The sequence below is a fragment of the Labeo rohita genome, chromosome 15, assembly GCF_022985175.1.
Source record: "Labeo rohita strain BAU-BD-2019 chromosome 15, IGBB_LRoh.1.0, whole genome shotgun sequence".
NCBI lineage: Eukaryota > Metazoa > Chordata > Actinopteri > Cypriniformes > Cyprinidae > Labeo > Labeo rohita.
The window spans coordinates 19,656,105-19,682,033 of NC_066883.1; the positions used below are offsets into that span (position 1 = coordinate 19,656,105).

At 38.1% G+C, this 25,929-nt stretch overlaps 3 protein-coding genes, 1 long non-coding RNA gene and 1 pseudogene across 4 annotated transcripts; 2 read left to right on the forward strand and 3 right to left on the reverse strand.

Moving 5' to 3' along the window:
* Positions 1–618: 618 nt before the first annotated feature.
* Positions 619–2,624, reverse strand: LOC127177294 (dehydrogenase/reductase SDR family member 11). Its single transcript, XM_051129504.1, has 7 exons — positions 2,435–2,624; positions 1,858–2,067; positions 1,678–1,772; positions 1,464–1,593; positions 1,268–1,360; positions 1,119–1,184; positions 619–915 (listed from the first exon to the last, which is right to left on the reverse strand). Exons 1-7 carry the CDS (start codon positions 2,564–2,566, stop codon positions 874–876), a joined length of 768 nt encoding a protein of 255 aa, XP_050985461.1. The 5' UTR covers positions 2,567–2,624; the 3' UTR covers positions 619–873.
* A 4,389-nt stretch (positions 2,625–7,013) lies between these two features.
* LOC127177298 (uncharacterized) lies at positions 7,014–8,030 on the forward strand. The gene is made up of 3 exons (XR_007829207.1): positions 7,014–7,072; positions 7,741–7,804; positions 7,979–8,030. It is a non-coding gene; the product is annotated as an uncharacterized LOC127177298 (long non-coding RNA).
* Positions 8,031–8,048: 18 nt separating this feature from the next.
* LOC127176918 (zinc finger MYM-type protein 1-like) lies at positions 8,049–10,397 on the forward strand. Its single transcript, XM_051128769.1, has 4 exons — positions 8,049–8,141; positions 8,198–8,530; positions 8,809–9,993; positions 10,110–10,397. The coding sequence occupies exons 1-4, from the start codon at positions 8,049–8,051 to the stop codon at positions 10,395–10,397; spliced, it is 1,899 nt and encodes a 632-aa protein (XP_050984726.1).
* Positions 10,398–14,837: 4,440 nt separating this feature from the next.
* Positions 14,838–16,913, reverse strand: LOC127177296 (dehydrogenase/reductase SDR family member 11-like). Its single transcript, XM_051129505.1, has 7 exons — positions 16,610–16,913; positions 16,025–16,234; positions 15,845–15,939; positions 15,631–15,760; positions 15,438–15,530; positions 15,289–15,354; positions 14,838–15,055 (listed from the first exon to the last, which is right to left on the reverse strand). The coding sequence occupies exons 1-7, from the start codon at positions 16,739–16,741 to the stop codon at positions 15,014–15,016; spliced, it is 768 nt and encodes a 255-aa protein (XP_050985462.1). The 5' UTR covers positions 16,742–16,913; the 3' UTR covers positions 14,838–15,013.
* A 4,889-nt stretch (positions 16,914–21,802) lies between these two features.
* LOC127176919 (dehydrogenase/reductase SDR family member 11-like) lies at positions 21,803–25,860 on the reverse strand (annotated as a pseudogene).
* Between the last annotated feature and the right edge of the window lie 69 nt (positions 25,861–25,929).

Genomic DNA, 25,929 nt, shown 5'->3' on the forward strand with positions numbered 1-25,929 from the left:
GCTGAACATTTCTGGTTGCTAGGTAATTTTCCTTGAGATGCCAATCATGCATGAGGAGGAAACATTGGGCTGTGAGCAGCTACAGAGTCTTAAACTGAAAGCAAGTGCAAAAATCTGATGAATGGTTGTCTTTTACATTATAAATACACTGGAAATAATACTTGCATTTTAATGCCTTTCATTACTGTGCTGTTTTTAGAGGAAAACAAGGTGTCAGACTCGTTCCCTAATTTTAAGCATGTTTGACAAGTCGATTGTAGGTATTGAAGGTATTGTTTTCCGCTCTTGGCATTATAAAAGCTGGCAGTAGTTTCAGTACTTTTCAATATTCAATAGGTGTCAGCTTTGATTTTAGAGAAAACAAGAAAAACCAGAAAGAATAAAGAGCTGTTTGGTAGTATTCTCTCTTTCTCTCTTTCACAAACACACACACACATACACCCATGGGTACATTACATAGACTTCTGTTGTTTTTATATGGGCTGTTTTACAGAAAAAAAAAAAACACATTTAAAAAGCATTAAGGTATTCAAATTTTAGATGTTTACTAAGACCCTTCTATTATCTATTGAAACCCACAATAATATTTACAATATCTGAAAATAAATGACAGTGATCCTGCATTTTGCAACTTTTTATTTTTGCAACATTTTTTTTTTTCATTTTTAATTAAAACAGCACCAAGAGTATTTAGAACATTTTCTAAAAATCTTTTTTTTCTAATAACATTTACAATAATAGTAAATGTGCAATTATTAGAAATGTACTGGTAAACTAATAGTAAACAATAATTATATTATTTTTACTTCAAGTTCTGTACTTCATCACTGTCACAATGTTCTAGAGATGCTTGTTCCCATTTATCTCCTCATGTTACAACGAATCCTCCACTGGCGTGATCTCAATGTCACCAATCTACACAAGGGGAAGAAAAAAAAATATTATGTAGAAATTTTCCATTGCTGCTCAGATAGATTCTATATCAGTATAAACCTACAAAGAACAGCAATTATTCTATTTTCTGACAAATTCAAATTCCATTTATCTCCTAATCAGAACACTAAGTGACAGCAAACATGATCAGCGCAATAGTTTCTTCAGAGAAGGACAATGCTTACTTGAACGTGAGGGGGAGCACTTAGTACATACACCACTGAGTTTGCTATGTCATCTGCGTGTAGGCACTGTAAATATGATATTTAAATGTAAACATTTAAATGATGACCTACAACATGTTGTATAGAAAGGAATCAGAATTGGTCTATACCTTTATTCTGTTGTAGGTAGCATCAGCCATTTCTGGTTTATCACAATAGAGCCGGTAGGCAAATTCTGTCTTCACTAATCCAGGAGATATGCACTGTTAAAGAAAGAGCATACTTTGTACCAGCACGTTTTAAGACAATAATCATATTACATAAATAATGTGTTAAAAAAGCAGAACGTGATCATCCTGCTCTTACTGTGGCACGTATGTGGGTTTTGGCCTCTCGTAGCTCTTGCCTCAAACCTTCTGTGAGAGCCGTCACTGCATATTTGCTGCCAGTGTAGAAGTGTCCATCAGGGTGGTTGATGACCCGGTGTCCACAAATACTAAACACATATTTCAATAAGACATTGAACGCTTTTGAGTCTGTACATATTCAGGAAAATGAGTGCAATAAAATACACCTGTACCTGTTAATATTAATGATCTGACCATCATCAACTTTCCTTTCTTTCATGGACTGGTAAGCCTCACGGGTGCACACTGACAGGGCAAGGACATTCACCTGCAAAGTTTTCATGTTTTAGGATGACTAATATCAAACATTCTGTATGTTAAATCAGGATTACCTGCTTATTTCAGTTACTTACATTTAACATATTCCTCCACCCAGTGGTTTTGCCGCTCAGTAGAGGCTCAGGGTGAGCCAAACCAGCATTGTTAATGCACACGTCAACACCTTTATGTTGACCTTTGATCCAGGTAAACATAGACAAGATTTCCTCTTCTACAGTCAGATCACATTTATATGGGAACAGAGTGCCACTGAACCCACTGCTAACGCATTCCGCTGCCAATGTCTGCGAAAGGAAAGAGCACTTTGAGATTTACATTTCATGAAGGGCACAAAGCTCAAAAACCTATGGCAGAGACATATAAGCTTTGTATTTTTACTGCTGTTGTGTCATAATTTGTCAGAATGCAACACACACTGCATTATTCTTATTTACACGGATAGAAATTAAATTTAACAAGCTATTTATTGATTTGGAATTATGTAAGTATTAAATCAATAGTGACCAACACAGACTGTCGACTATGTGCAATCAGCCTGCTCGAGTTTCGTATGACGTGCTAAATAATACCTGCGATTTCTTCACATGATTTAGTTTCTTTTGTGCAGCATATGCACGTTTATTCCCCAGATAACATTAGATGTATAATTACCTCAATTTGCTTCACATTTCTGGCACAGCCGACCACCTTCATGCCATACTGGACAAGAGACTTTGCGATTGCAGCTCCGATTCCCACTGAAGCTCCGGTGACAAGAGCAACCCTGCCTTTCCAGCGATCCATGTTACAAGTTCAACTCTGTTCAACTCTTACAGAAAATCTGCAGCCAGTTTGCAGCGGTCTTACCTTATGTAAACGAACACTCCCTGACAAGCTAGCCAATAGCAGTGCACTTCCTATACTATGCTGCATAATTTTCTATTCCAAGATTTCGCAGTTTACAAAACGTAGTATAAACTCGAACGACCCCGCATTGTTTGCGAGAGCCTTAATTGTGTCTTATTTCGCAAAGAAAGAAAAAAGTAATATTAGCAACCCAAAATAAATGGCTGTTGTTCTCTTGTAGTGAATTCTTTAGTAGCCTACGTTGTGTACTTTCACTTTGGGTCAGTAATTAAGAACTCTTTAAAAGAGTAGTTTATTTAAAAAAAAAAAAAAAAAAAAAAAAAAAAAGTGTCTTTTTTTGTGCAGAATCAACACTATCTCACGGCCAGTTCATACTAGGTGGATAATTCGTACTCGAATCTGGGTAGATTACTTACAAATTGTAATCCGTTACTGATTTCAAATTACATTACAAAAATTGTAGTTAGTATTGTATATTTTCAAAATAAATTATGCTATTTTACTCAATATGGTATTATTTTACTTAAACATTTAATGTATGGTACTAACAGTAATCAATAGACTGATCAAAATGCTTATTGTTACAATACTGGATATCTTAACACTGACTAAGAGTCTCATGTGTATGCTGTTAGGCAGCACCGGTGAATTCCACTGGACCATACCAGTGAACTTAAGTCAGCTTATGAACTTTGGGTGATTTCCAATATATGACAGATACTTGTAAACAGGTTTGATGTATGTCCCATGTGACCATCTCCAACCAATCGGAGATGGCGGAATAAAGGTTATTTTTAAAAATGGCTGATCTGGCCAAATTCCACCATTAAAAATGGGCCAGGTGGGCTAGTAATTAATTGTGGCGAACCAGACAGGCATAACCAATAAAAAACCGGAATTACCTATTTTGGTGAGCATGGATAGGTATAAGAATGGATATTCGGACGGACGGAGACTAGATGCGGTGACCGTTGTCTCGGCTTTGTTGCTTTGTTCAATAAAGTCTTATTTTGACATTTGGAACTCTGCTTCTCGAGCCTTATTGACTTCATTGAGAAAATTCATCAACTTTGCTCCACAACATTAGTAATGAATTCATTACATACTTTAGGTAATACTTTCAGATTACTTTTAACGTTACTCGTTTATCCCACTGATTTTTTAAAATAGTGTAATCTTGTAACATACTGACATAAAAATATACTGTAGATGTGCACAGAACAGACAAGTCCTGTAATAACTTTGTATGAACTTGTATGAACTCCTTTAATGAGTAACCACCAATGAATCAGCACATCTACACAGAACCCGCATACCAAAACTCCCCCTCTAGTCAGCTGCTCCACAGGCCTCATCTGAATATCACCAACCTGCAGAGAGAAAAGGAAACTCAAAATTACAATTAAATTATTAAGTCTTCAAATCTTTTTGCAAAATTGGCGTGGTTAGGCCAGTGTCAAAAAGACGATGCATTTGCTGTGTCATCGGCTTCCAGGCATTGTAAATATGATTTTTAAATATTTACAAGGTAAACATGACCTACAATATGTTTTCTAGACAAGAATCAAGATTTGTCTATACCTTTATGCTTTTATAGATAGCAGCAGCCTTTTCTGGGTTTTTACTAAAGGGCCAATATCTCTGTCTCCACTAAACCAGGAGACATAGAAAGAAAGAGCACACTTCTAACAAGTACACAGTAGAAGTGTCCATTCGCGTGGTCGATGACCCGGTGTCCACAAATACTAAAACACATATTTTAAGACACTAAATGCTTTTGTGTCTGGACATAGACAGAAAAATGAGTGCACAGAACAAAGGTGCAATAAAATACACATCATTATTATAATTACAATTACCTATTAATATTAACTTGATGAGTAAAGTTTGAGAACAAATTTTAAGTTGGCCTGAGAAAGCCTAGCCAGAAAGTTTGAAGCAGTTGTAAAAGTATGAAAGCAGCTAGCATGATTTAACATATTGCTTACATGATTTAACATGTTGTTAACATGTTTTAACATGATTAGCTTGTTGCTTGTATTTTTATAGGCTGATTACAATGTTGTTAGCATGATTAGCATGTTGTTAGCATAATTTGCAAGTTACTAGAATGTTGTTAGCATGATTAGCAAGCTACTAGCATGTTGCTAGCATGTTTCTAACATAATTTGCATGTTACTAGCATGTTGTCAGCATGTTTCTAACATTATTAGCATGCTGCTAGCATGAATACCGATTTACTAGCATGTTGTTAGCATGATTAGCATGTTACTAGCACGTTGTTAGCATGATTAACACTAAGTACTTTTCAATATTCAATAGGTGTCACCTTTGATTTTAGAGAAAACAAGAAAAACCAGAAAGAATAAAGAGCTGTTTGGTAGTATTCTCTCTTTCTCTCTTTCACAAACACACACACACATACACCCATGGGTACATTACATAGACTTCTGTTGTTTTTATATGGGCTGTTCTACAGAAAAACAAAAAAACAAAAACACATTTAAAAAGCATTAAGGTATTCAAATTTTAGATGTTTACTAAGACCCTTCTATTAACTATTGAAACCCACAATAATATTTACAATATCAGTAAGCCTAATATATATAAAATCATCATTTATTGGGTACTTTCAATTGGGAGGTGGCTGTCCTGAACCCTAACCACTAGCTTTCAACTTACTATTTTTTTCTTTTTAAATTATGAAACTTTATGTAAAAAAAATGTCTTGCATTTTTCAAGTCACTACTGAAACAGTGTATGTTTTAGTCCATTGGCTGAGACTGATTTTAACCACACCCCTATATTCATGGGCGACATTTGACTCTTGAGTCTGGGGGGGCAAGAAAAAAAAATAAGCATCAAAACAGTGCCCTACCGTATAACGCACCAAAGCAGTCATTACAGCGCAGTCACGAATGACTTAAAGAGGTTGCCAACGTTTACTAAACTGTGGACGAGCTTTTGACTCTTGAATCTGGCGATGCTTCCCGTTTTAAGTGTCGGTTGACAGCCTTTCATTTTTAACCAAATGTGCACGCTGCTTTTCTGATTTTCCGTGTCTTTTTCCCGTGTCACTTGAAATGTATCCGTTTTGATTTGTTGTTTCTAAAGGTGAAACACGTTAAGAAAAAATGAACGATCAGTTGTGGGACTATTTTGTCTTAAATCGCATACTATTCATTCCTGAGCTTTACCGTCCGTTACTGGCAATGAAATTAGCCTACTGGTTGATATGTCCCGGTAGAGCCCTGCATTGCAGCCCGAGCCCGACAAGCCCCGACTTTTTTACGCCCCTAGGGCCGGACTTCGGGTCAATTTTCAAGTCATAGTTCAAACGCGGGACGGGCTTCGGGCCTGTTTTAGGCTTCTTCTTCTTATTTTTATATTTTAGACATTCATCAAATATGGCGATGAAAAAAAAAAAAACCGCGCTGTTGGAAACAACACGAGACTTTGCTTTCACTTTCGAGACCGGCTCGGAAGGCGTTTAGCGCGCCTTCAGCGCAGCAGGAACAGTTCCGCGTTCAAACGCACGCAATAGGCTAAAGCTTGCGGCAAAGTTATTACCATGCATGTGTCGGGGGGAAATAGTAAGGAGATTTTTGATTTATTAATTAATAATCTCGTGTTTTCTGAGTCAGTGTGGAAAGGATGAAGTTGCCGATCCTGACTCGTCATCTCCTCTTTGGATGCGCCTTTAAAGAGAAATGCATCCTTAAAGATTACATAATGATAGTTTTTGTTTTCGATTTGCTGTATTTCGTTAAGTTACAATTTAAAACTTTCTATAGATATATGTATCATGTTTGTGAGGTATATATTCGCTGAGTTTCGGTTCATTTTTGTGAAGGGCTCGTGTTGAGACGACAGACAGCGCATCATGTTATCTTAGAAGCACCATTTGCAACGTTTTGTTGATATTGTGAGTGCACACAAATAAAAGTAGACCCTTTACAGTTTGGAATGATGTATTTGTCTTATTTTTATCAGCAAAAATGACGGAATATTTAAAATGGTTTCCACTGAAAAAAAAATGGAAGTGATCGCGCTGGCGCCTCCATGTTCTGCCAAGTGGCTTTAGCTTCCACTCTCCACACAAATGATTGGATATGCGCCTAATAGCCAGGGGCGTCGCACCCGTGGGGGATGTGGGTGTTTTAACACCCACACTTTTCCCGGTGAGAGGGTTCAACACCCACACTTTTTCTACAGTTTTCCCGCAGTTTTGAACAAACGCCTTCGCATTCGCTCCTCCGTTTCTCTGGCCCCTCTGTGTCTACGCTCGCTTCAGCTCTCCTCTCCCCTCCCCCTCAAACATGACACCGGCTGATGATTGGCTGTTCTGCCTTAAGTCTTGCCTCTCTTGGTGTGTTATTTATCGGTCAGCTCGTGCAGAGGAGGCGGGAATTTATGGTTATTATGATTATCTCAGTTTTCCAGGTACTTTGAATGTTTATGCTTTTGAGGTTTTTAAATAAGCTTGATATATGTTTGGGAAGATGTTCTGTTTATGTTTTGTTGGCATGTCGAATGTTTTCTGTATTATATTTCGTTTTTTAGACTAATGGCAATTGCTAATTGGGATAGTGTTCAGTAGCTAACTTAGCTAAATTCGGTCATGTGTGTGGCATGCAATGCATGAAGTAACTGTGATGAAGAAGGCAGGAAATTGATGAGGAGGGACAAACTGACAATGTTAGGCAATGTATTTATGGGTTTATTGCCAGTGCAATTGATTTTGATATTTTGAGCATTGTTTGTTCATTAGCTGACTTGCCTGTTGTGTTTGATTGTATCTGTTGAGGAGAAAAAAGTGAGAAATAATGTCAGTTTGCATACCTGTTGACTATGGAAGAATATTATTTTAATGTGTATATTATTTTAATGTTTAAAAACAGTAAATTGTTAAATTATTTATACTATTATTTATATTATTATACTTTTGTTTATATTATTATTATTTAGAAAAAGCTTTTTGTGAGGACTTTTTTTTTTGTTTTATATCTCAATTGCTTACTTGCTTATCTGCAAGTAAGCGAAATGTAGCAGTCACAGTCCTGTCAGACCCATGCCACTATCAAGCTTACCACTGTCCTTTTGTCACGCAGTATCATTAAGATGCAGAAAAGAAAGAGGCAGGAGAAGATTGACACCTTTTTCAAGAGAAATCCTGTAAGTGAAGTTGAGAGATGAAAGTTGAAAAATGTTGACATTAAACAACAGTAGCCTATTACCATTAGATGCTGTTTGCATTTATTTCATTGTATTACTTTTCAATATTCACTGAGGTTTTCTAGTGCCACAGCTGTAACTGTTTGAACCTATTACCACTGCAACCTTGTTTAGGAGAGGACGTTGCTGGAGGCATTGGTTTCAGAGGCAGCACAGGAAGGTTCACAGGTGAGCAATTAAATGAATGTTACAGTTTGTAAAAGAGGTTTATGAAGGAAGAGGGGCTGTGTGTGTGTTTGTGTCATGGGTGGTGCTTATTTCCATCTCAGGTGCACAAGTGTGTATGGTGTGTTTATATCAAATTCACAAATTCATTTTAAATGTTTTGATTAGGGTGTATGTGAGGATGTGGCCAGGAGTGAGGAAGACAGAGATGAAGAGGGAGTAAAAGGCAGACAAGAAGCAGACAGACAAGAAGCAGAGAGACAAGAAGCAGACAGACAAGAAGCAGACAGACAAGAAAAACAGAGTGAGGGGGAAGTCAGAGAGGATAAGGATGAAGATGAAATGGTAGAGAGAGGAGCAGAGAACACAGACGTGGATGTTACTCGCCATCAGTTCAGTAAACCCAATCAACCAGATCCAAAATTAATTTCTAAACAGTCCTTGCCCAAATATACTCTGAGTTTTCAAACTCAGTGGTACCAGAAATTTCCATGGCTCCATGTGAGTCCTGATGTTGAGGGTGTATTGTGCTTTTACTGCTCCAAAGCCTTTGACTCAGGGACATCATCTCTTGCCAAGCATTCATTTCATCTGGGTTTAAAAATTGGAAAAAAGCCCTTGAACGATTTACTGTGCATGAGCGATCTGATAGTCATAAGACAGCCATGACAACGCACATCTATGAAAATCGATCAGTACAGGTTCAGCTATCTAGTGTGAGTGTGAAACAGCAAGAGGAAGCAAGGGGATGTCTTCTCAAAATCATTGGTGCTGTGCAGATGTTGGCTAGGCAGGGCTTACCTTTTAGAGGCCATGAATGTGGTGAAGGAAATTTTGAACAGGTTCTGAAGTACAAATCAGAGAATGACCCCTCTCTAACCAAGTGGTTGACATGTGGTAGAAAGGATGTATATACTTCAGCTATTGTTCAAAATGAAATCCTAAGTTTGTTCAGCAGCATGATCATACGTGAAATAGTTGAAAACATCAGATCACTTCCACACCTGCAGTACTCTGTGATGATGGATGGGACACAAGATGTGTCTGGAAAAGAGCAAGAGGCAGTGTGTTTGAGATATGTTGACAAGGATTTAGTCCCTCATGAAGAATTTATTGGTCTTTATGAAGTTTCTTCGACATCTGGAGAAAATCTAGCAAAAGTAGTCATGGATGTTTTGCAGCGCCTAAACTTGCCTATCACTGGGTTGCGTGGCCAAGCATATGATGGGGCCGGAAATATGGCTGGCAAATACAATGGAGCACAGGCCATTATAAGAAAAATACAACCTCTGGCTCCCTATGTTCATTGTGCTGCACACTGTGTTAACCTAATTACACAGAGGTCCTGTACTGCCTCAATATTTATCCGTAATTCTCTGGATTGGGTCAATGAGTTGGGTGTGTTGTTTGGGCAGTCAGGGAAACTGAAGGACATATTTAAGGGAATTGCAAGGTCTGAGGGGGGTGAGGGTCCATGTCACACTATAAGACCTCTGTGTCCAACAAGGTGGACCGTTCGCACTAGTGCCATCCGCACTGTGCTAAACCAGTACGAGTGCATAATCAAGGCTTTGGCTGAAATGGCAGTGAGTCAGTCTGATGCGGCTAGTAAGGCACAGGGGCTTTATGACACATTTCAGCAGGGAAATGTTGTCTTTGGTCTTCTGTGTGCTTTGGAGATCACAGGGGAGTTGGAGGTTTTAAATATGTCCCTCCAGAGCACAATTCAGACCATAGATGGGATGCTTTCAGCTGTTGCCTGTGTTAAGGACAGTTTCAGCAAAAAGAGAAACTCAGAGAGTTTTCAGGCTCTTTACACGAAAGCAACAAGTATGTGTGAAACACTCCATCTCGCTCCTATTGCCGCTCCTCGTGTCCGTATCCCACCTCAGCGCTTCACAGGTAATGCTCCTGCACATGTACATGTGTCCCCTTCTGACTACTACAGGACTGAATTCTACAAAGTTCTGGATGTTGCTGACATGCAGTTTAGAGAAAGATTTGAGCAGGAAGGAATGCAAATGTTAAGGCACCTGGAACAAGTTCTATTAACTGGAAAATACATGTTGTTGTCCAACAGTACCCAGAAATCAACCCAGACATCTTCAAAGTTCAGCTTGCATTGTTCAGAATGAAGTACAGCTTCCAGTCTAGTACTGAAGTTGTTGCAGTTCTTCAAGGAATGACCCCAGAGGTCCGTGGTCTCTTTGACCAAGTCGAAACAGTTGCCCAACTCCTCCTAGTTGTGCCTGTGTCATCAGCAGAGTCAGAAAGGAGTTTCAGCAGCCTCCGGAGGCTGAAAACATGGCTACGCAGCACGATGACCCAAACTCGCCTCCAACAGTGTTGCTGTGTGCCATGTGCATAAAGACAAGCTGGACAGGGTAAACAGAAAAAAGGTTGCTGAGCAGTTTGTCTCTTGTAAGGAGAGCAGAAAGAGCACTTTTGGTTCTTTTAAATGAGAGATATAGTTGGTCATATATTATTTGGTCAGTTGTTGTTGTTGTTGGTTGCATTTATATATGTACATAGTTGTTTATATTTTTGTTCTGAATATACAGTATGTTGTTTGTATGAAATGTTGTCTGTATATTTGGAGTAACAAAATAATTTCTCCCTGAGATTATCAAAGCATTTCTGATTCTAAATCTTTAGCAAGTCTAGCAAGTGTGTTCTGAGTGTGTTTTTAGTATCACTCTAGTATCACTATCACTCATTTAAATTGAAAGCTTTTTATATCTTGTATGTTAATACCTTTTGTACCCTTCTGTCATTGTATTCATCATTTTTATTGTTAACAACCAAACCACATTCATCCCCCACACTTTGGAAAAGCTTGCTACGCCCTTTGCTAATAGCACACATTTATCTAGGTCTAACGTTTAAACTAACATTGTTTTATACTTGAACTGTTTTATAGCTGTAGATATTTCATCTTAGGCAAGTCGTGATGATTTGAGAAGGCAAAATTGATCAAACAGACTATGATCAGTCTTCCGCTGGCCGCTTTGTCGTTACTTTAAAAAACAAAAAAATATATTTAACAAAAAAAAAAACGCTTCAAAATGCTTAAATTAACTTAATAAAAAAACCCCGAAATAATCACTTTGCAATTGCATACAAAACTGGACTATTTTAATAACTGAAACAGTAGTATAAGCTGTTTTGGGAGAAGAGGGAAAAAAGACGGGCTCGGGTCGGACTCGGGACAAGAATTCTGATAAGATGTCGGACAAGGGCCGGGCGAAGAACGAATCCAGTATAAATATGCAGATGTCATCCCGAAACATTGCACCGTATAAAACGAACGTTTCTTACAAAATCTGAACGGATTATAGCCTAGAAAGTGCGCACAGCTCGCTCACTTTATTATCACCTATAAAAGCGTCATTCATCTCAGTTCATCGCGATCTCACAAGTTCTGTTATAATCAATGAAGCTCTTTAAACTACACAATGGGTCTGGCTGCTCTGCCAGATCTTCAGTTACTGCAAAGTATATTTACAATATAGATGTAAGCAAAATCTTCCCAGATAGCACATGTACGTCTGCAAGATGTCTGTTAAAGATCACTTGATCTGGAAAGCATCTGCTGCGTACAGACATCTGACAGACGTCTGTAAGATGTCAGTTTTACATACATTCTAAATCATAAACATCTTAAAGACATCTAATAGACATCTATTTGACATCTGATAGGAAACTTCATATAGACGTATTGCAGATGAGCAAAAAAAACGTCTTGCAGATGTAAATGCAGATGTCAGATAGACCTTGGATAGTACACAATTTGCATACATGCAATTTTTTTAAACAATATAAACAAAAGTGTCCAAAAAATATTGTGGCAGGGGAGGAAGGAGGGGCAGTGACAGACACCTATCCTATGATAATTACTCGCTCCCCGCCGAGGGGAGGCAGCACTTCCGGCGGGTAAATCGGCCTGGCATCCTATGATCACATCACATTATATATTTTTTTCAAGATGTTTCCAACTCTGACTTTGGACCAGTTCTGTAGAATGGCCCATATACATATAGTCAGGGTTGGTAAAAATCAGCGAGTAAAACTGTCAAATCACTAGCCATAAGTTATGTTCACTCATTAATTCCTTGAGGATGTTCATGCAAGCCAAATCTGCGCAGGTTTAGGACAAATACTGAACTCGTGAGACATGACATTATTGAGCATATTGCAGAAAACAAACAAAACACACCTACAGAGTGCACGCATTTGCGACTACCACATGAAATCTGGTTAGACTAATGCATATGCATTTAGAGTGCATTCTTTCACTGCATGATTCAGTCTATTAAAATGCATTTAGAATGATCACATAATTCAAGGGGGGCAGAAAATGTATGTATTCATATCATTTCATATAGTTAATCAATATCACATGAGTACTGTTTTTTTCAAAAAAAAAAAAAAAAAAACGTTAGCATGGTTACAAATCTGATATTGATTTTATACAACTGTTCAGTAAACGAAAAGTTAATCTCAAGAGACTTACGTTTTAGACACCATATTGGCTATTTTTGCTCTATTTCGCCAACAAAAATCAATCCAAACACAGCTTTTTTTTCCATCTCTGAGCGACATGACGGTGTTTCGTTCCTGAATTAATCAAACGAATGATTCGGTTTAATTGCAATGGCTCACTTATTAACAGTGACTTGCTGCCACCTACCGGTGGTTTTAATTTTACATTTAAAGTATCTTTTAAAGGGGTCATTGGATGCTAAGTTCACTTTTACATGTTGTTTGAACATTAATGTGTGTTGGCAGTGTATGTACAAATTTACCCTATAATTATAAAAATCCATGCAGTGTTTTTTTAATTAATCTGTTAAAATAATATTCCCTTTTTCAAATCGAGCCATTCTCAGACGCCTGTCATTGTGGCGTCACACCCACAGAGGCCGCTCCCACGATAGTTGATTGACATGAGCGTTTTACCTCAGATCAGCTGTAACAGTCCGCCCTCTTTGTTTCGATGCCAGAGCAGGGATGTAAGTTAGACAAGAATATCTCCGAATGAGCGATTGAGGTGTTGTGTTGCTGGATGTAATAATGAACGTAGTGGTCGTCATTTACTCCCGACATCTGAGCTGCTGAAGATGCAGTAGATTACATATGTTTGTGAAGGGAATGCACCTCCCGATCTACATATATGCGTCTATGTTCACACGAATCATTCATGATCCAGCTTCACTTACAGCAGAAGTGAGTATAAGGGGTTTTTTTATGAATCTTTGTGATCGCCTTTCCTAAAAAAGTGCTAGTTAGCAAGTTTAGCGGCTAAACGCGGCTAAAGTAAACAGGCTTGTCTTTCCACAGAGAAGAGAGAGGGGCGGGGTGAGCAAAGCTCATTTGCATTTAAAGAAGCCTCGACCAGAATGAGATGATTTTTGCTGAGCTGATTTTGGCAAGGTAAAAAGGGTGTTGTTTTACACAACTATTGAGAATTTTTAACCAAAGCATATTATAGACTTTTCATTAAGACCCTAAAGAATCATATCAACTTACAGAAAATGGGCATCCGATGACCCCTTTAATGTTTTAAATAATTTCAAATATCAGTATTCAACGTTTTATGTTTAAAATATCAAAACATTATTTATGCATTTGTAACTGCAGGTTAAAGCAAAGCATTCCTAAGCTGTCTAAGCTGCATTAACATGTGTAAATACATCTAAATGCCACTTCAGATGCAACTTCTGCGAAGATGAATTTTGTTGATACTTATTTAATTAATTTTGTAACAGCCTAAATGTATTATTATTATAATTTATTGATTAAATGTAAGAATTTGACTCAAAAGATGATGCACACTTCTAGAAAAAAAGGCTTTATAAAGGTAAAAATGTCATCTAATTATCATCATCATTAAAAACCCAGAAAATATTGAGACAGGCCTTTTTGTCAATATCACACACCCCTAGTACTGACACATATTGCAATGGGTATGTTTGCAATATTTCGATAATTTCAACATATTGCACAGTCCTCTTATGAAATTTGATTAAAACCATTGATGCAATGTAACCCTAAATGCTGAGCTGCAAATTCAGAGCCAAAGTTTGCACAGAAGCATCACATTTCATCATCACTGATTCTTTGTCTGCAAAATAAACGGTGTTGCAATATTGCGTTGCTCCCTAAAAAAGTAACTACGTTACTTAGTTACTTTTAATGGAAAGTAGTGTGTTATATTACTGTTGTGTTGCTTTTTAAATCTGTGCAGGGCTTGCTTGTTTGTTTTTAATATAAAAAGTTCTGTTTTTAGTAACTGTAAAAGCCCTTTTACACCAAAAAGTGAAATAAGCTTAAGGCTGAAGGAAAAGTAAATTGACGTCTGTACAAAGGAGCACAGGAGAAGAAACTTCAACACTCTTCAGCAATAAAAAAAAAATGACACAAATGTTAACTTAACCTAAAAAGTAATTTTTGCTTATTAGTATGGTTGTATTGGATCAAAGGTCAGCAGCAAAAACACTGGTTAATAAAATGGGATTAAATACATAAAGGATTTGTGTTAACTTATTTAATTATTGCAGGTTTGCTTCATATTCTGAGTTTGGATTTATTTTGAGGAATACGTGATTTTTTTTAGTAATGCTTTACTAGTTCCTTAAAGAAAGTAATATGATTATGTAACTTGCGTTACTTGTAATGCTTTACCCCAATACTGAAAATAAATGACAGTGATTCTGCATTTTGCAACTGATTTTTTTTTTTTTTTTTCATTTTTAATTAAAACAGCACCAAGAGTATTTAGAACATTTCTAAAAATCTTTATTTTTTTCTAATAACATTTACAATAATAGTAAATGTGCAATTATCTAATTATTATTACTATTATTACTAGTAAACTGATTATAGTTTACTAGTAATAATAATTATATTATTTTTACTTCAAGTTCTGTACTTCATCACTATCACAGTGTTCTAGAGATGCTTGATCCCATTTATCTCCTCATGTTACAACGAATCCTCCACTGGCGTGATCTCAATGTCACCAATCTACACAAGAGGAAGAAAAAAAAACTATTAAGTTAAATAATTCAGCATTAGAAAATACAATGCAGAAATTTTCCATTGCTGCTCAAATAGATTCTATATCAGTATAAACCTACAAAGAACAGCAATTATTCTATTTTCTGACAAATTCAAATTCCATTTATCTCCTAATCAGAACACTAAGTGACAGCAAACATGATCAGCGCAATATTTCTCCATTGAAGGACAATGCTTACTTGAACATGAGGGGGAGCACTTAGTACATACACCACTGAGTTTGCTATGTCATCTGCTTGTAGGCACTGTAAATATGATATTTAAATGTAAACATTTAAATGATGACCTACAACATGTTGTATAGAAAGGAATCAGAATTGGTCTATACCTTTATTCTTTTGTAGACAGCATCAGCTATTTCTGTTTTTTCACCATAGAGCCGGTAGGCAAAATCTGTCTTCACTAAACCAGGAGATATGCACTGTTAAAGAAAGAGCATACTTTGTATCAGCACGTTTTAAGACAATGATATTACATTAATAATGTGTTAAAAAAGCAGAACTTGATCATCCTGCTCTTACTGTGGCACGTATGTGGGTTTTGGCCTCTCGTAGCTCTTGCCTCAAACCTTCTGTGAGAGCCGTCACTGCATATTTGCTGCCAGCGTAGAAGTGTGCATCAGGGTGGTTGATGACCCGGTGTCCACAAATACTAAACACATATTTCAATAAGACATTGAATGCTTTTGAGTCTGTACATATTCAGGAAAATGAGTGCAATAAAATACACCTGTACCTGTTAATATTAATGATCTGACCATCATCAACTTTCCTTTCTTTCATGGACTGGTAAGCCTCACGGGTGCACACTGACAGGGCAAGGACATTCAACTGCAAAACTGTCATGTTTTAGGATGACTAATGTCAAACATTCTGCATGTTAGATCAGGATTACCTGCTTATTTGAGTTACTTACGTCCATCATATTCTTCCAGCCACTGGTTTTGCCGCTCAGCAGAGGCTCTGGGAGAGCCAAACCAGCATTGTTAATGCACACGTCAACACCTTTATGTTGACCTTTGATCCAGGTAAACATAGACAAGATTTCCTCTTCTACAGTCAGATCACATTTATATGGGATCAGAGTGCCACTGAACCCACTACTAACATATTCCGCTGCCAATGTCTGCGAAAGGAAAGAGCACTTTGAGATTTACATTTCATGAAGGGCACAAAGCTCAAAAACCTATGGCAGAGACATATAAGCTTTGTATTTTTACTGCTGTTGTGTCATAATTTGTCAGAATGTAACACACACTGCATTATTCTTATTTACAGGGATAGAAATTTAAATTTAACAGGCTATTTATTCATTTGGAATTATGTAAGTATTAAATCAATAGTGACCAACACAGACTGTCGACTATGTGCAATCAGCCTGATCGAGTTTCGTATGACGTGCTACATAAATTAGACTACCGGTGATTTCCTCACATGATTTAGTTTCTTTTGTGCAGCATATGCACATTTATTCCTCAGATAACATTAGCTGTATAATTACCTCAATTGGCTTCACATTTCTGGCACAGCCGACCACCTTCATGCCATGCTGGACAAGAGACTTTGCAATTGCAGCTCCGATTCCCACTGAAGCTCCAGTGACAAGAGCAACCCTGCCCTTCCAGCGATCCATGTTACAAGTTCAACTCTGTTCAACTGTTACAGAAAATCTGCAGCCAGTTTGCAGCGGTCTTACCTTATGTAAACGAACACTCCCTGACAAGCTAGCCAATAGCAGTGCACTTCCTATAATATGCTGCATAATTTTCTATTCCAAGATTTCGCAGTTTACAAAACGTAGTATAAACTCGAACAACCCTTCATGTTGACCTTTGATCCAGGTAAACATTGATTTGATTTCATCCTCTGCAGACAGGTGACATTTATACGGGATCACAGTGCCACTGAATCCACTACTGACACATTTAGCAGCCAATTTCTGTGAAAGGAATAAGTACTTTGAGACATAAAGTGTTCTGGCATAAAACTCTAGATGGTACAGTCCGATAAGTCAAACTCAGTCTGACCTAATGACATCATTATCACATGGCACAGCTGCTGGTTCTCTCCTGTGTCGGTATCCAATGAGCTCGCTGCTCAGCATTCAAATACATGACTAGTGCTTGCCGTAGCAGTTTGCAGTGTGCCTCAGAAACCCTCCACCTCCCCCAGCTCCACCTGTATAGATCTGCTACAAGGTAATTCATATATGCTATATGGGGGTTATTCATATATGTTACACGTGCAGCAGCAGTATTTCTTACATGCTCACAGCAGCGTCTTGTAGATGCATTGGCAGTAGCAAGTCTCAGTACTTGCTCTGCCGCCGCTGCAGCGTATCAGATCTATTCCGCCAAGACCAAATACATTTACATTGTCATGTACATTACCATGCCAATCCCTCTGAGATTTGTCATGACAGAATTACATTTCATGCCTGATAGCACAGGTACATCTCGGAGATGTCTTTTTGATGTCTGCATCTATAGGACGTTTCTTATCAGATGTCAAATAGACATCTATTAGATGTCTTTAAGATGTTTATGATTTAGAATGTATGTAAAACTGACATCTTACAGATGTCTGTCAGATGTTTGTACACAGCAGATGCTTTCCAGATCAAGTGATCCTTAACAGATATCTTGCAGTGTACTATCTGGGATGATGGGTATAAATCTCAAAAAACTTTGGCAGCAGGATACAAACTTTGGATTATTACCGCTGCTGTGTCATAATTGGTCAGAATGCAATACAATTATAAAAATCAAATTTAACAGGCTATTATTCAGTAATTTGGAATTATCTAAGTATTAAATCAACAGTGACTAACACAGGCTGTCGACTATGTGCAATCAGCCTGCACATGTTTCGTACAAGGTGCTGCTACATAAATTACCTGGGTCATTCTATAATTACCCAGGTACATTTAGAATTTGACAATTTGAATGTTTGCTACTTTCCACCATGTTACCTTTACTGGGTAACACAGTTGACAGGTAACTTAGTTGACATTTTTAGTGTTTTGGGCCTATACTCAACATGGAAGCCTAGAATTACTGAGCATATGGTATGTTTAAAAATATATTTTCGTAAACAAAACGTAAGTTTTAGTCTTGTTAACATTTGCAGCAATAATACATGTGTAACACTGTTGACAGTCAATTATTCCACTCTTGGCACAGGTTTGTTAGTTTAACCAATATTAGGGGAAAGAGAGAGAGAGCATAACGTCTAGTGTTTTATCCATGTGCTTCTATAGGAAATATCATCATACTGTGCAAATTATGCAAGAATGGGACAAACCATTCCTTTTTAGGGTGGTGGGGGGGCCTTCTAGTGGGTAATTTAGTTGACAATGGTTTTTCGGACACAAATAAAACAAGTTCTACCATGACAACTCTTGGAAGATTTTAGCACGGTAATGTATATGACAATGTTAATGTATTTGGTCTTGGCGGAATAGATCTGCTACACTGCTGTATTACTGCTGCTGTTGGTTATTGCTGTAGTTGTAGAGTACTGCGGCTGCTGCAGCTGCAAGCAAGTACAGGAACTTGCTACTGCCAAAGCATATGGCGATATGGTGCTGTGACTATTTAAGACACACTGCTGCTGCACAAATAGCATATAAAATAACCCCGATTTATACAGGTGGAGCTGCGGAAAAAGTGGAGGGTTTCAGAGGAATTCTGAAAGCGCGTTGCTGCAAAAGGCTCGAGTGAATGCCAACCAGCCATTTAAAGGTAAAGGTGCAAACTCATTGGCTGTTACGGTGTAGTGCTGGATGGACGAGACGAGAAACGATACACGATACAAACAAATAACAATTTAATATAAATCTTCGTAGGAACAGGCAGGAACAGGCAGGAACACAACGATACATCCACACACATTGAAATAACATTAAGGACCGACAGCAAACTCAGGACACAAGCAGACTTATAAAGGGTGGAACTAATTACAGACAGGTGTAGACAATAATAAGGGAGAAACCAAAGTCAATACAACAACAGGGGGAGACAATGGGAGAAACCAACGACAAGCACAGACATAAATGTGACATTACGCCCCCCTCTGAATAGGCACGTCTTGCGCCGTACAACATACAAAACAAAACAAAACAAAACAAGAGAGTAGGTGGGCGGTTCAGGAGGCCATGGCCGGACAGACAGTTCAAATAAACATAACATAGTCCAGGGGGGTGATGAAGGTGGAAGGAGCCAAGGAGGAAACAGGAGGGACCCGGAGCAGGAGAAGCAGAGGGAGACCCAGACCGCAGCCATGATGTCGACCCACGGTGGAGCCGACGGAGGGAGGAGCCATGGTGGAGGAAGGGCTGACGACTCCAGGGGGCCGACCGACAGAGGCGGAGCAGCTGGTGGAGGAGCCCGAGGCGGAGAGCCGAAGATACAGGGCGACACCGAGGATCCGGAGGGCCAAGGCGGAGCCCTAGGCTCTGGCGACCAAGGCGTAGGCGGAGATCCGGAGGTCCGTGGCGGAGCCGGAGCGACAGAGGATGGAGGCTGTGCCGGAGGGAGGGAGTAGTCCTTAGGAGCCGGTGGGACGGAGTGACGAGGCACAGCCGGAGGAACAGAGTCCTGAGGTGACGGAGGGACGTCGACCGACCAGGGCGGAGCCGGAAAGACGAGGGAGCCCGGTGGAGCTGGTGGACCGACGGGCGATGATGGAGACGAGGGCGCTGAGAGCCATGGTGGAGCTGCAGGGTCGGAGGGCCGAGGCAGAGTTCTGGACTCTGAGGCTGGAGGCGGAGAAGAGGGATCCTCCAGCCCTGACGCCGATGGAAGCTGGCAGACCCGCGGCGAGCCCACTGCACAGGTGGAAGACTGAGGGTAAGCAGAGGGGCTGTCAGGGGACAGCGGTGCGCAGACAGATGTTGACATAGGCAGAAGAGGGAGGGTGGGTGGGGATTCCATACAGGCAGGTTTAACGTGACAGGTAGATATTTCCATGAAGAAGTCTATTAAATCCCCAGAGTTATTTTCTAGCACTTCATTAGAAAAGTCAATTAAGTCCCCAGAGTTGTTCTCCAGCTCACCCCCAGCAGTGGTGCAGTGGGCAGGGCTCTCCATAGCCCTCACTTGCTCCATGTTGCACTCCCCCGTTACGGTAGCTGTAGCCGGCTCTCGCACCTGATCGGACGTGTAAGGCTCTGTCGCTCGTGGCTCTGGCTCGTCATCCGCGGTGGGCTCGGGCTCAATGCTCAATGTCGGGATGCTGGTTGGCTGGGCTCTGGGTCTTGAGTGGGGCTGGTGTCATCCTCCGCGGTCAGCGAAGCTCTGCAGGACACCAGCACCCACTCGATGTAGTCGGCGAAGCTCTCTCGTGGACCCTCCCCGGACAGCTGCGCTTTCGTGGCGATGTTCAGTCCAGCACGGTAGAATGTGCAAAGGCTGCTGTCCGGGTAGTGAGTGAATGGTACGAGGTGGACGAAGTCTCTAGTGTGGTCCACGAGAAAGCGATTCCCCTGCTCCAGGAGAAGAAGGAGGACGGCGGGGTTATCCATAACGAAAAACAAAAAACAAACACTGAGAAAAAACGGGAAAAATAAAGCAGGGAAACGCCGGGGATAAACTGTTTCGGTCGGTCCTTCTGTTACGGTGTAGTGCTGGATGGACGAGACGAGAAACGAGATACGATATAAACAAATAACAATTTAATATAAATCTTCATAGGAACAGGCAGGAACACAACGATACATCCACACACATTGAAATAACGTTAAGGACCGACAGCAAACTCAGGACACAAGCAGACTTATAAAGGGTGGAACTAATTACAGACAGGTGTAGACAATAATAAGGGAGAAACCAAAGTCAATACAACAACAGGGGGAGACAATGAGAGAAACCAACGACAAGCACAGACATAAATGTGACAGTGGCATGAACCAATCAGCTTGTGCCAAGTCATGTAAGGCTGTGAATATCATCAGTTACGTTAACACCTGTCAGCCTGCACCATCTAGAGTTTCATGAAAGAACTAGGCATTTATATCATAACAAACAATTGCTATTTTTGAAGCATACACCCTAATGTCTTGATAACCTAATCTAACTGAAGGCAAAACTATGAAATGTATTTATATTTGAGATCATTTTCATGCTTAAATGCAGAGTAGAATGAGAAACTTTCAAAGTTACAAAATCGGACAGCTGAATACCAGCGTTGTATGTGATATGAACATATAGTTTTCAACATATAGCAGTGTGGTTGGGAAAAATATGATTGTGTACTAGAACATTAAGCATCAGGGCTTTATATTGATGAAAATATATAAAAAATATACTTCAAGGACATGAGATGTACCCACAATTATAGAATGACCCACCTGTGATTTCTTCACATTTGTTCATTTTTTTCTGTACATAGCTGTATAATTACCTCAATTTGCTTCACATTTCTGGCACAGCTGACCACCTTAATGCCATGCTGGACAAGAGACTTTGTGATTGCAGCTCCGATTCCCACTGAAGCTCCAGTGACAAGAGCAACCCTGCCTTTCCAGCGATCCATGTTACAAGTTGACAAAACTCTTATATAAAATCTGCTGCCAGTTTGCTGTGGTCTTCACTCAGTCCAAATATAGGTCTCTGCTTCAGGAAAATAATGGGAGCTGCCATCAGTGGGTGAGGCCTAATCAGAGGGGTGTTTACACAAGCACCGAAAGTATTTCTTAAATCAATTCAGTCACTACAACAAAAAATGTAAACATCACGATGAGACAAAACAGTGTTTTGTGTTCTTACAAAATATATTTCAATAGATTTAGAGACTTCACAATTAGTATATACAATGTAATATACAATTATATTGGACATGCTTGTGATCTCTTACAATGTTTATAAAAGACACTTTCTTAGCATGATCCTGTTAACTGTTCAATTTATGTCAGCTGCTCCACAGACCTCATCTAAATGTCACCAGTCTACAGAGCCTAAAGCACTAAAAAAAAAATAAGTGAATTTGGCAAACATTAACAGCAGTATAGTTTATCAATGATGCTTGAACGTGAGGAGGAGCACACTGCGTTTGCTGTCATCTGCTCGTAGGCACTGTAAATATGATTTTTTAAATATTAATAAGGTAAACAAAGACCTAAAAAACATGCTTTGTAGACAAGAATCAGGATTTGGATTACCTTTATGCTTTTTTTTTTTTTTTTTTCCAGCAGCCTTTTCTGTTTTTTTCACTAAAGAGCTGGTAGGTTAACTCCATCTCCACTAAACCAGGAGGATACAGACTCATTAAGAAAGAGCACACAAGTGTTTAGACATGTTTTATTTTGAATAACCATATTACCTCTTGATCATCCTGCTCTTACTGTGGCAGGTATGTGGGTTTTGGCCTCTTGCCTCAAAACCCACATACCTGCCACAGTGGTTTGGTAGCGGTATAGAAGTGTAAATCAGCATTGTGGAGGATGCGTTGTCCACACATAATAAAACATAGCAAGACATTGAATTATTTGGTGCATGGCACAGTAGCAAAATAAATATGTCTAAAATTGTCTAATAAAACATTCCCGTACCCATTAATATTAATGATATGACCATCAATAACTTCTTTCTTTCATGGACCGGTAAGCCTCACAGGTGCGCACTGACAGGCCAATGACATTTACCTGCAAAATATGAATATGACTGAAATCACACAATCTCTAGCTGCATAAGTCAAACCAGCATTATTAATGCACACATCAACACCTTGATGTCAAACTTTGATCCAGGAGAACATGGACAATACGTTGTTCTCTACAGACAGACAAATCACATTTATATGGGATCAGAGACCCCCTGAATCACTACTGACGCATTCAGATGACAATTTATGTAAATGGAAGAAAAACCTTGCTGAAAAAAAAACCCCCAGCTAAAACCAGCCTAGGCTGGTTGGCTGGTCTTAGCTGGTTTAAGCTGGAAGTAGCTGGTTTTAGCTGGTCTCCCAGCCTGGCTAGGCTGGTCAGGCTGGTTTTAGCTGGTTGTTCCAAAACTGACACTGGACTGCGGTCACGCCAGCCGCGTCTTCAAAATACACGGCCACACCAGCCGCACTTTTTTTTGCGCATCTAATCGCGTACTTACGGTATGGGTGCTGGGAGCGGTCAAAATGGATGTAAAGATGCTGTCAGAACGGCGTTTTCTTTATGCTTTAGCTGATATTTTCAGTAGATTGCTGTTCACGAATATTAATGCATAAAATCTAATTTAACCCTTAAAAGACCATAAAGCAACACCAGAATAGTTACTTTTTGCTATTTTCCATCAGAATGTAAAAAATAGTAGTACAGTTACAGATTTTTTTAACATTGATTTGAATGAATGTGAATATGTTACATACTATATATATATATATATGATCCTTCAGAAATAATTCTAATATTCTAATTTGCTGCTCAGAAAACATTTATTAATATTATTATGTTGAAAAGAGAGGAGTACAAATTTTCAGGTTTCTTTGATGAATAAGAACAGCATTTATCTAAAATAGAAATCTTTTGTATTAATAACTGTCTTTATCATCACTTGTGATCAATTTAAAGCATCCTTGTTAAATAAAAGTATTAATTTCCATAATGTATTTCCAAAAAAAAGAAAGAAAATAAACTTTTTTTTTTTTAAGAAATGCTGATCTTTGGATTTTATATTCATCAAAGAATCCTGAAAGAATGTACTCAACTGTTTTAAATAATAATAACAGCAACAACAACAATATATTATATAATATTATCACCTATATATATATATATATATATATATATATATATATATAATTATACTACACTGTTTCTTGAGCAGCAAATCAGCATATTAGAATGATTTCTGAAGTATCATGTGACACTGAAGACTGGAGTAATGATCCTTAAAATTTAGCTTTGATCAAAATAATAAATTACATTTTAAAATATATTCAAATACAAAACAGTTATTTTAAATAGTAAAAAAAAAAAAAAAAAATTCACAACATTGCTGCTTTTGCTGGACTCTTCAAAATCTTTCCTTTATAGGTTTGCTGCTTTTGCTGGACTCTTCAAAATTTCCAAGTCATTTTACTGTACAGTTTTGGAGAAAATTAAAGGTAAATTCACCCCAAACATAAGTGCATCCTAGCGCTTTTGCATCATGTCCCATATTCAAACATTCACAAAAATCTTTCCTTTATAGGTTTGCTCATTCTTTCACTTGATTCCTGTTCACAGTCACCCTGACTATTACTGTATTAACTTCCAAGTCATTTTACTGTACAGTTTTGGAGAAAAGTAAAGGCAAATTCACCTCAAGCATGTCTACATTCTAGCACTTTTACACTATGTCCCATATTCAAATGCTCATAAAAACTTTCCTTTATAGGTTTGCTCATTCTTTCACTTGATTCCTGTTCACAGTCACCCTGACTATTACTGTATTAATTTCCAAGTCATTTTACTGTACAGTTTTGGAGAAAATTAAAGGTAAATTCACCCCAAGCATAAGTGCATCCTAGCGCTTTTGCATCATGTTCCATATTCAAACATTCACAAAAATCTTTCCTTTATAGGTTTGCTCATTCTTTCACTTGATTCTTGTTCACGGTCACCCTGACTATTACTTTATTAATTTTCAAGTCATTTCACTGTACAGTTTTGGAGAAAATTAAAGTAAACTTCAAAGGAAAGATTTTTATGAGCATTTGAATATGGGACATGACGCAAAAGTGATAAAATGCTCTTAGATGTTTGGGATGAATTTGCCTTTAATTTTCTCCAAAACTGTGCAGTAAAATGACTTGAAAATTAATACAGTAATAGTCAGGGTGACTGTGAACAGGAATCAAGTGAAAGAATGAGCAAACCTATAAAGAAAAGATTTTGAAGAGTCCAACATACAGCAAAAGCAGCAATGTTGTGATTTTTTTTTTACTATTTAAAATAACTGTTTTGTATTTGAATATATTTTAAATGTAATTTATTATTTTGATCAAAGCTAAATTTTAAGCATCATTACTCCAGTCTTCAGTGTCACATGATACTTCAGAAATCATTCTAATATGCTGATTTGCTGCTCAAGGAACAATGTATTATAATTATATATATATTGGTGTTAATAATATATAATATATTGTTGTTGTTGTTGCTGTTATTATTATTTAAAACAGCTGAGTACATTTTTTCAGGATTCTTTGATGAATAGAAAATCCAAAGATCAGCATTTTTTAAAAAAAAAAAAAAAAAAAAAGTTTCTTTCTTTCTTTTTTTTTTTTTTTTTTTTTGGAAAGACATTATGGAAATTAATACTTTTATTTAACAAGGATGCTTTAAATTGATCACAAGTGATGATAAAGACATTTATTAATACAAAAGATTTCTATTTTAGATAAATGCTGTTCTTCTGAACTTCTATTCATCAAAGAAACCTGAAAAATTGTACTCCTCTTCAACATAATAATATTAATAAATGTTTTCTGAGCAGCAAAATAGAATATTAGAATTATTTCTGAAGGATCATTTGACTGGACTAATGAATCTAAAAAAAACAGCTTTGACACAGAAATAAATATATATATATATGTATATACATATATATATATATATATATATATACATATATAGCCAAGATCCAGTCAGTTCCTCCGATATTTTTGTATGTTCTAAGGTTACTTCTGCAACTGCCAGTGTAACAATAAAATTCAGTTCAGTAAACATGTTTAACCGTTAGGATTGTTGCTGCGAATACTTCCTTGTCCTTTCTCTTCCATTTGAGAGTGTCACGTTGCTGTAGTGCCATTCAAAATGCCATAGAAATTGCCAAGAAATTCGCACTGGAG